A 10,976-nucleotide genomic window follows, 5' to 3' on the forward strand; every position below is an offset into this window, starting at 1 on the left:
CTATGCATAGGCCAGACACTGGTGGCTCACGCCTGTCATCCTAGCGTCTCAGGAGGCTGAGAGTTGAGGACCATAGTTTGAGGCCAGCTAGGGCAGAAAATTACATGACTCTTACACACACACACACACACACACACACACACACACACACACACACAGAGCTAGAAGTGGAAACTATGTCTTGAGCAAAAAAGCTAAGCAAGAGTGAGAGACCATGAAATCAAGCCTCAATACCAGCACCATTGAAACAATAATAATTTCATGTACAGTGATTGAGCTCCACCTAGAGAGTCTGAGAAAATCAAGATGCACTGAAAAGCTTCCATTATTATCTTCTAAATGTTCCATTTTTAGCCATTTATAGAATGAAGACTTGAATAAGATCAGGACCAAAAATGATGCTGCAAGTTCAGAAAAAAATGATCAAATTGAGTTTTATAATAAAGATAGGGTCTGGAGTTGGTGGGTTACCCATCAGCCTCGCTACTCAGGACGCTGAGATCTGAGAGGCTCATAGTTCAAAGCCAGCCCGGGGTGGAAAAGTCTGTGTGATTTTGTTTTTTCCAGTCCCAGGGCTTGAATTCAGAGCCTGAGCACTGTCCCTGAGCTTCTTTGGCTCAAGGCTAGCACTCTAACCACTTGAGCCACAGAGTCAATTCGGGCTTTTTCTGTGTATGTGGTACTGAGGAATAGAACCCAGGGCTGCCTGCAGGCTAGGCAGGCCCTTTACCACTAGGCCACACTCCCAGCCCTGTGAGATTCTTATCTCCAGTGAACCAGCGAAAAGCAGAAAGTGGAGCTGTGGCTGGAGTGGTAGAGAGCCAGCCTTGAATAAAGAAACTTAGAGAGGGGCCAGGAGTTTGGCCTAGTGGTAGAGTGCTTGCCTAGCATGCACGAAGACCCGGGTTCGATTCCTCGGTACCACATACATAGAAAAAAGCTGGAAGTGGTGCTGAGGCTCAAGTGGTAGAGCTCTAGCCTTGAGAAAGTCCAAGGACAGTGCTCAGGCCCTGAGCTCAAGCCCAGGACTGGCAAAAAAAAAAGAAACTTAGAGACAGTGCCGGGACCGAGATCAAGCCCTACGACCACAAGGCACAAGATAAAGGTGGCCTTCGGTGTACAGGCAGGTGGAGAAGGACATCCTGGGAGAGCACTCTGCTCAGATGGTGGCCTGGTGCAGAGGCTGGCAGGGAAAGGTGAGCCAAGGGCCAGAGGCACGCCAGGCCGCCCTCAGTGGAGACACCGGAGGCCTGGCCCAGTGCAAGTCTGGAGAGAGTCCCGCCCCACGGCTCCGCACCAGCCGGCCCCTGTCCGGGCCGCGCATGCGCGTGGACCATCTGCAGGCTCCCCGGATCTGGGCTCAGCACTGGGGTGCCTCCACGGGAGACTTTCCCGCCACTCGCTTGCGCTGGTGCTGGGAGTGCGTGCGTGGGTGCATGTGTGCGTGCATGCATGTGTGCGTGCGTGCATGCGTGCGTGGGTGCGTGGGTGCATGTGTGCGTGCATGCGTGCGTGCGTGCATGTGTGCGTGCCTGCGTGCATGCGTGCGTGGGTGCATGCGGGTGTGGCATCCCAGAAGTGGGGAGGAGGGAAGGGAGGCCCGCCCCCGGGAGTGGCACGCGTGGAGGGCCGAGTTTCGTCCTCACACGGACCCCACCAGCCTCACCAAGCCCCCTCCACCACCGTCTGCTTCGGTGTGTGTCACCAGGGGCCTTTGCCCTCCAGGCTGGTGCTCTCCCACTCGAGCCACACCTTCACTTCTGGCTTTTGTTTTTTTGCTGGTTTATTAAAGAGTCTCATGGAGGTCCCTGCGTGGGGTGGCTTCGAACTGTGATCCTCAGGCCTCAGCCTCTAGCGTGGCTGGGATGACCGGCGGGGAGCCGGGGCTCTCATCTTCATGGAGGAGGCCAGGGCCTGGCGTGGGAGGGGCGATGGCTGGCCTCAGCCCCGGGTTACTGGGGCTGTGAGGGGCGGGGTGGGAGCTCCGGCGCGTGGGGCCCGCTGGGGGAGTGACTTGGGGGGCGCTCCTAGCCCGTGGGGTGGGCGTGGCCCAGGAGGGGGCGGGGCGCCCTCCCGGGTACTCCAGGCGCGCAGGCTGGGCAGCCAGAGGCCTCGGGGCGTGGCCTGCGAGGGGGCGTGGCCTGCGGGGGCGGGGCGCCCTCCCGGGTACTCCAGGCGCGCAGGGTGGGCAGCGAGAGGCCTGCGGGGCGTGGCCTGCGGGGGCGTGGCCTGCGAGGGGGCGTGGTCCTGGCGGGGGCGGGGCGCCCTCCCGGGTACTCCAGGCGCGCGCGGCCGAGCGCCGAGCGCCAGTCTTCGCCGCGCAGCGTCGCGTGAGCCTCTTCGCCGCCGCCGTCCCGGTCCCTTCGCCCGGTCGCCACCGCAGCCTCCACCATGCCCAACTTCGCCGGCACCTGGAAGATGCGCAGCAGCGAGAATTTCGACGAGCTGCTCAAGGCTCTGGGTGAGCCGTCGTCCTCCTTGGTCCTCTTGGTCCCGGAGAGAGGGGAGAAGTTGGGGAGCCCCGGGGCAGGAAAGAGGGGAGCCCGCGCCGTGACAGGGCGCGCGCGCGGGCGGGAGCCGCCCGGTGTCCGCTGACGTTCTCTGGACGGGGCGCCCGGCAGCTTCTAGAGGGTTCCGCCACGTCGAGCACCCGGACAACGGGGCGCGCTGCGGCGGGCTGGCGAGGGCGCGGGGCGCGGGGCGCGGGGCGCGCCACCCATGCGGGGCCGGACCCTGCCCGGAGTGCAGTGACCCGCGGGGGCCCCTTCTTAGTCCTGGAAATCCGGGCGCGTCCATGGTACAGCGGGAGGACCCGGGCACGGCGGGCGGATGGCGGGGAGGTGGGGTTGGGAGGTGGAAGGATGAGTTTTGAGGGTGGGTGAGGGGTGGATGCAGAGATGAGGAAAGAGAGGGTGGGTGGCTGGATTGGGGGTGGAAGGATGAGTTTGGGGATGGATGGAGGGGTGGGTGATGAGGTGCTGCCACCGGAGCCTGTGTGCACCTCCCTTTTCCTTTTTCTTGCCCAGGTGTGAACGCCATGCTGAGAAAGGTGGCCGTGGCCGCGGCGTCCAAACCCCACGTGGAGATCCGCCAGGACGGGGATCAGTTCTACATCAAGACGTCCACCACGGTGCGGACCACGGAGATCAACTTCAAGGTGGGAGAAGGCTTCGAGGAGGAGACGGTGGATGGACGCAAGTGCAAGGTGAGCTCGTGGAGCCAGTGGAGGCCTGGAAGGGGAGATGGGGCGGGGTGGGCATCCCCCTTTTCCAGCCTACTCCTCCAACCTTACCGCAGCTGCAGGGACTTCGCGTTTTCCTTTGCAAAGAAGGTTTTGAACCCAGTAGCTCTGGGCACCGGAGAAAAAGTTCTACCCCTCATCCCTCCCAACCTATCTCTTAGAAGTAACCTATGCCTCCTTATGGGATTGCTCCGTGGACAACGGTAGATTATATATATGCGTGTGTGTGTGTGTGTGTGTGTGTGTGTGTTGTGTGTCGTTTTTTGCTGCAGGGCTTGAAGCGTTCAGATTTGCAGAGTCCTGTGGCACAGGTGCAGCTGAAGCCCTTCCCCACCCCCCCCCCCCTTGGGTGCCAGGACCTCCTGAGACTGCTCAGAATCCAAGTTCAGCAGTCCCCAAGGCCTGGCACCTCTCCCCACCCAACTCATCCTCAGCCGGGTTTCTTAAAGGAATGGTAGAATCTTCCAGAAGCAAATGTAGCTTGGCTAGGTAGATGGATGGAGAGCTCTTTCTAAGTCCTTCTGAAGGTGGTGGTGGATTTAAGTGTGTGTGTGTGTGTGTGTGTGTGTGTGTGTGCGCGCGTGTGTGTGTGTGTGTGTTAATAAGGCTTGAACTCAGGACCTTGAGCTCCTCGGCTTTTGTTTTTGTGTTTTTTTTTTTCTCTCAAGAAGAGCTATAGCTCCATTTCCATTGGAGATAATAGTCTCACAGTCTTCCTTACCCAAGCTGGCTTCAAACTTCCATCCTCAGATCTGAGCCCCTTGAGTATCTAAGATGACAGGCATGCGCCACCAAAGGCTGAGCTGTTCCTTTGTGTTTGCAGCTTGATGGTTTAGACGTCAGCTCTCACCAGCAGCAAAGCTGGACACCCTTTTCGGGCTCTGCAATTCTAGGGCCAAAGATTGCATCCTGCTTTGGGGGTGGGGTGGGGAGCTGGATCCAATCTATCTTTCACCAGAACTGATGCTCAGTCTCAGGCTCTGAGATCAGACAGGCACGGGGCTCTGGACAGATGAAAGAAAATAAATAATTTCCCAATCTTGGAATGTCACTACTCTCTTTTTTTAAACACTGGAGAAAGGGAGGGAGATAGACTGTTAAACAGGAGCAGAAATTATTTTTCCATCTGTGGAACTAAATGTAATGTGATTGGTATTTTTCTTTTTTTAAAAAAAAGGATGTACAATTCATTGCTTTATGCCTGATTCAGTGCCAAGGAAGTAAATACCTCTTTTGTTGCTCTCTGAACAAGGTAGTACACTCCTACAATCCCAGCACTCAGGAGTCTAGGGTTAGAGAATCTAACCTTCAAAATCAGCCTGGGCTTGGTAGTGAGACTGTCTTGAAAACAGAAACCAAAAAAACCTCACCATTTCTGGGTTCTCATGCTTGTAATCTTGCCATCTCAGGAGACTGAGATATGAGAATCATAGTTCAAAGCTAGCTGAAATGAAAAGTCTGTGATTTAATCACTATTATTATTATTATTATTATTATTATTATTATTATTATTATTTGCCAGTCCTGGGCTTGAGCGCAGGGCCTGAGCACTGTCCTTGAACTTTCTCAAGGCTGGAGCTCTACCACTTGAGCCTCAGCACCACTTCTGGCTTTTTTCTATGTATGTGGTACCGAGGAATCGAACCCTGGTCTTCATGCATGCTAGGCAAGCACTCTACCACTAGGCCAAACTCTCGGCCCCTTGGACACTTTTTGCTTAAGGCTAGTGCTCCGCCACTTGGGCCATAGCACCACTTCCAGTTTTTTCTGGATATGTGGTACTGAGGAATCCAACCCAGGGCTTTGTGCGTGTTAGGCAAGCATTCTACCACTAGGTTATGCTCCAGGCCCCTAATTTTTTTTTGACAGTCCTGGGGCTTGAACTCAGGACCTGGACACTGTACTTGAGCTTTTTCAAAGCTAGCCCTCTACCACTTGAGCCACAGCACCACCTCCGGCTTTTTCTGGTATGTGGTACCAAGGAATGGAACCTAGGGTTTCATGTATGCTATGAAAGCACTCTACCACTAGGCCATGCTCCCGCCCCAGCAGTAAATATAGTTTTATCCAAGTAGGCTATGAGCTACTTCTGATGAGAATGTAAACAGAAGGAAGGCACCATTTCTTATCTGAACTATCATCACAATTGTTGTTATAAACATGATATCTTAACTATTTTAAAAGTTCGTAGTTCTGAAGTTGTTATGTGTATGTCTATGTGCATATATATATATATGTTATTATTAAGGTAGTGTACCGAGGGGTTACCCATTCATAATTTGTGACTGCATACATTTCTCTTTTGGACAGTGACACCCCTTCTTTGCTTTGCCTCAGTTTCCCCCTCACCTCTGCCCACAAATTGCATAGTTCATTTTGAGGTTTTTGCCTTTCAAAATACAAATTGCTTTGTATCCCATGGCTCACACCTGTAATCGTAACTACTCAGGAGGCTGTGATCTGAAGATTGAAGTTCGGAGCCTTCCCCATACACAAAAGTACAGGGGGTTCTATATCTCTATATAACCAGCAAAAAGCTAGAAGAATAGGTGTGGCTCAAGTAGTAAAGCACCAGCCTAGAGGCAAAAAGCCAAGTGGGATTGTGAGACCCCTGAGTTTAAATCCTAGTTCTGGTACTCCTCTCCCCCCCCCTAAAAATTAATCAGATCCAAATTGCTTGAAGAAAAGAATCCACCAATTTCGGGTAGCTCATACCCATAATTCTAGCTACTAAAGAGGCTGAGATCTGAGGATTGTGGTTCAAAGCCAGCCTGGGCAGGAAAGTCTATGAAATTCTTATCCCCATTAAACTCAGAAAAAGCTGAAAGTGGTACTGTGGTTCAGGTGGTGGAGAACTAGCCTTGACCACAAAGAGGCTCAGGGATAGCACTCACCCTGATTTCAAGCAAAAATAAAAGGGGGTGGGGAGTCCATCTTGCTATAAAGGAATCGTCATATACCCTGAATTTTATTTGTAGCAGTACAAAGCATATCTAAGTCTCTACTGCCTTGGCGAGTCCCTGATGCATAAAATACAAGGTATTAAAGTTTATAGCTCATAAAATCTAGTGACCCTCCCCCCGTGAATTTGGACTTGATTTAGTTGAGCAGAGAAGGCTGGGAGCCTGGCTGACAGGGACCTGTGTTGCTTTTCTGAATGGCAATTATTCATCAGTGCACATTTCCGGTCTGTTTCTACCACCACCGGATGGTCATTAATGTCACTAACGGCTTTCCTGTCGGCAGAGTCTACCCACCTGGGAGAATGAGAACAAGATCCACTGCACACAGACTCTTCTCGAGGGGGACGGCCCCAAAACCTACTGGACCCGTGAACTGGCCAACGACGAGCTCATCCTGGTGAGAAAACCCCCTCTACCCTGAGGCTACCAGGATGTCCCCCAGTGATCCCCAAGTGGAGACACACAAGTGGTGGTCTCCCTAAGGTCATTCAGAGGACCCCATTGGCCTTGGCTTAAAAATAGGAGCAGAAAAACCAGGCACCAGAGTTTCACACCTGCCATCCCAGCGACTCAGGAGGCTAGAATCTAAAGATCATGGTTCAAAGCCAGACTGGACAGGAAAGTCCAGGAGACTCATCTCGCCAATGAACCACCAAAAAAGCTAGCAGTGGCTCAAGTGATAGAGCGCTAGCTTTGAGAAAAAAAAAATGCTTAAGGACAGTGCCCAGGCCCTGAGTTCAAGCCCCAGGACCAACACAAAAAAGGAAAGAAAAACTCACAGTGACACTCCAGAGCCAGCCAAACAGTGGTCATTTGGGATGTTAGCCAACATGGACCATCTGGGTCTTGAGCCCTGGGGATGGTGGTCTGTGCTGTGAGAGGATGCCCACTGACACCTAAAACCCGCCTGCCACCCGAAGAGGCCATCCTCCCAATCACAAGCTGACTCCATCTCTTCTTGCAACAAAGGGAGGCTGGGAAGGCAGACAACCCCATGTCACTCTCCCTTTGTGTTCCAGAACTTTCTTTGCAGTCTTCCCCAGCCCATCCCCCAACAGACTAGAAAGAGGCAAAGCCGTTGTGAGTAACCAGGAATTTGTGTCCTTTATTCTCTGTCAGACATTTTATTAACGTCTCCTCCGAGACAGCCGCCCACCTTCTGAGGTGTCATCTCAAATTCTGGGGATGCTCAGAGGAGCAGTGGGAGGAAGATTCCTTGTGTGGGGTGGCCCTCCCCTCCCCTCTCGTCCCTCCCCTCCCTTCCCTCTCCCCCTCCTCATTTTCTTTTTTTGGTGGGGGGGGGATTTATTTTTTTTTGCCAGTCCTGGACTTGAGCTCAAGGTTTGAGCACTGTCCTTGGACTTTCTCAAGGCTAGAGCTCTACCACTTGAGCCATAGTACCAATTCTGGATTTTTCTGAGTATGTGGTACTGAGGAATTGAACCTAGGGCTTCGTGCATGCCAGGCAAGCACTGCACCACTAGGCCATGCTCCTGGCCCAGCATGGGATTTTTTTCTTTTTGGTCAGTCATAAGGCTTGAATTCAGGGCCTGGGCACTGTTCCTCAGCTTCTTTAGAGGCCAGTGTTCTACCACCTTGAAGGGCCCACAGCTCTACTTCTGGCTTTTGGGTGGTTCATTATAAATAAAGGTGGCATGGACTTTCCTGCATAGGGCTGGATTTGAACCATGATCCTCAGATCTCAGCCTTCAGAGTAGCCAGGATGACAGGCATGAGCCACTGGTGCCCCATCTCCTTTCCCTTTCCCTTCCTTCCTCCCCTCCCTCCCATTCCTTTCCCTTCCTTACCCCTGAACTCAGTCCCCCTGGTACCAAATGCGGGGTTCAGTTCAGGTCTTGCCCCCCAAGACTTCTTCTAGCTCTGGAATTCTGTGTTGATTCTGCAAGTACAAGTCACTTGATAACACACCCCTCCTTTCCCCTTTCATATAACATAGATTGCCTCAGTTTACCACCTAGCTAGTGTAGTTTCTAGGGAAGGTGGAGGGGATGGGGCCGGGCACATCCATGTAGGGAAATGGACACACAGAGCAGGAAGGCTTCAGGCTTCTCCTGCTGGATAAGAGCAGAGGGGCGAACTCTGAGAAAGTGTGACTCAAGTAGAATTCAAGTTCCAAGAATCACAAGCCAGGTTCTTGTAAAGGGCTTTCCCAAACTCCCCAGGCCTTCCACCACGCTGTAGATCTGCTGGGCATCTGTCCCTGTGTCCACAGAGACAGACAGGTTTCGAGGGGAGCATTCATTCGTGGCCATTTGGATGTGAAATGTGGGCTTTTGTTTCAAGGGTTATTATCATTAATCAGTTCGCAAAGGCAGGGGATAGAGGGTCACTACGAAAAGCAAATTATTCTAGTTAAGTGGCAATAAACTCAAGTGCCAGCAGGGAAAAGTTTCCCTCATCTGTAGATTGTCGAGCAACTGAGGACACTTCCTCTTCCTGCTCTGGAATATTCATTAGCCAGTTTCTTTTAAGAATCTCTAAGCAGAGGTTGCAGACTGAGAAATGATAAAGGCCATTTCTTTTTTCTTTTTGCCGGTCCTGGGACTTGAACTCAGGGCCTAATCATTGTCCTTGGGTTTTCTTAAGGCTAGAGCTCTATCACTTGAGCCACAGCACCACTTCCAGCTTTTTTTCTATGTATGTGGTACTGAGGAATCGAACCCCAGTCTTCACGTATGCTAGGCAAGAACTCTACCACTAGGCCAAACTCCTGGCCTGAGAAAGGCCATTTCTCATCAAGTGCCCATGTCTCATACCTGTAATCCCAGCTACTCCAGAGGCTGAGATCTGGAGGCTGGCCAGTTGAGAGTAGCTTGGACAGAAATGTCTTCAGGACTCTATCTCTTAAATAACCAGCAAAAACCAGGGTTGGAGATGTGGCTCAAGTGGTAGAGTACTAGCCAAGCAAGCAAGCAAGCTGAGTAAGTGCAATGTCTTGAGTTTAATTCAAAAAAGAAGAAAAAAAAAGGTTAGAAATATAAGAGCAATAATAGAGCATTACCTTAGCATGTGGAAAGCCCTGGATTTGGTCCTTGGCAATGTAGAAAATAAAAACAAAGCCAGTGGGCACCAGTGGCTCCTGCACAGGCTGCTCAGGAGGCTGAGATCTGAGGTTTGTGGTTCAAAGCCAGTCCAGGCACTAAGGTCTGTGAGACCTTTATCTCCAATTAACCACCAGAAAACCGGAAGTGGCGCTGTGGCTCAAGGGGTAGAGTGAGAGCCTTGAGTTGAAGAGCTCAGGAACAATGTCCCTCTGGTCTCCCTGTGTGTGTATGCTTAGGGTCCTGTATAATTCATCATGTCCCTGTGTATTTTCGAACTAGCTTCCACTTAGAAGAGAGAGCATGCACTCTCTGAGGTTGACTTACCACCTAATATGCCTTGTTCAAGGTTCATCCATTTCCCTGCAAATGACATAATGATGGCTGTGTAAAATTTCATTGTGTAGAGGTCCCACATATTTCCGATCCACTCATCTATTGTGGGACATTTCGGTTGTTTTCATAATTCAGCTATTGTGAATAGTGCAGCAGTGAAGATGGATGTGCAAAAAACTTGCATTTCCTGTGTATGTCTGTGTGCACACACATACACGCTTGGCTTTTCTCATTCAGGATTAATGCTCGCTCACTTGAGCCACACTTCCACTCCCATCTTTCTGGTGGTTCATTGGAGATAAAAGTCTCCACAGAGGGCTGAGAGCGTGGTCTTAGGGTAGAGTGCTTGCCTAGCATGCATGAAGCCCTGGGTTTAATTCCTTAGTACCACCTACACAGAAAAAGCTGGAAGCGGCGCTGTAGCTCAAATGATAGAGCGCTAGCCTTGAGAAAGCTCAAGGACAGTGCCCAGGCCCTGAGTTCAAGAATGACTGGCTAAAAAAAAAAAAAAAAGTCCGACATACTTTTCTACGTGGCTTTGAACCACAGTCCTCCCATCTCAGCCTCCTGAGTAGCTGGGATGACAGGCGTGAGTCACTGGCACTTGACAGGAAGTTGAATTTCTGAATGGCTGGTGGCCTTGTCTGTGACATGCTTTGAGCAGCATTCCACAGGTGTCAGTGATCTTTTTTTCTTTTCCTTTCCTTTTCTCCTCGTGTGCAGACATTTGGCGCGGATGATGTAGTCTGCACGAGAATTTACGTTCGGGAGTGAAGGTGAAGCTGGATGCAGGCTTTCCCCGAAGAAAAGGTTGGAGCTGTGATCGGCCCTCCCTTTGAGCCTTTCCACACTAGGTGACCCCGTTTCCCCCAGAGAATGTTGTAGTGTTCCCCTCATGACCTCAGCCTCCTGTACCTCCAGTGGACCACAGGAAGGTATTTGCATGTTGAAGCATCATATATTAAACTTGTTAAACACATCTTATGATTTTTCCCTTCTTTGTGGGGGAAGGGTGGAGAATGTTGCCTCAGTTTCCACAAGGGAGTGATTTTGGGTACTGCTGTTCCCAGTACTGGGTTTAGTCTGTGTAGTCTGTGTCTGTTCTCTGCCTTTTTTTTTTCCCCCTGCAGTCCTGGGCTTGGGCTCAGAGTCTGAGCACTGTCCTTGGGCTTTCTCAAGGCTAGAGCTCTACCACTTGAGCCTCAGCACCACTTCCAGCTTTTTCTATGTATGTGGTACCGAGGAATTGAACCTGGGTCTTCGTGCATGCTAGGCAAGCACTCTACCTCTAGGCCAAACTCCCGGCCCCCTGGCTTTGGGTTTTGATCCTCAGATCTCAGCTACCTGAGTAGCTGGGATGACAGGCGTGAGCTA

The 10,976-nt window shown here is 51.6% G+C and overlaps 1 protein-coding gene across 1 annotated transcript; it reads left to right on the plus strand.

The window, feature by feature from the left end:
- The first annotated feature begins 2,333 nt into the window (after positions 1-2,333).
- On the plus strand, positions 2,334-10,552 carry Crabp1 (cellular retinoic acid binding protein 1). Its single transcript, XM_090321435.1, has 4 exons — positions 2,334-2,461; positions 3,027-3,205; positions 6,488-6,601; positions 10,326-10,552. The coding sequence occupies exons 1-4, from the start codon at positions 2,392-2,394 to the stop codon at positions 10,374-10,376; spliced, it is 414 nt and encodes a 137-aa protein (XP_090177561.1). The 5' UTR covers positions 2,334-2,391; the 3' UTR covers positions 10,377-10,552.
- Positions 10,553-10,976: the final 424 nt, after the last annotated feature.

The sequence above is a fragment of the Megascapheus bottae genome, chromosome 30, assembly GCF_031878675.1.
Source record: "Megascapheus bottae isolate mThoBot1 chromosome 30, mThoBot2.hap1, whole genome shotgun sequence".
Taxonomy (NCBI): Eukaryota; Metazoa; Chordata; class Mammalia; order Rodentia; family Geomyidae; genus Megascapheus; species Megascapheus bottae.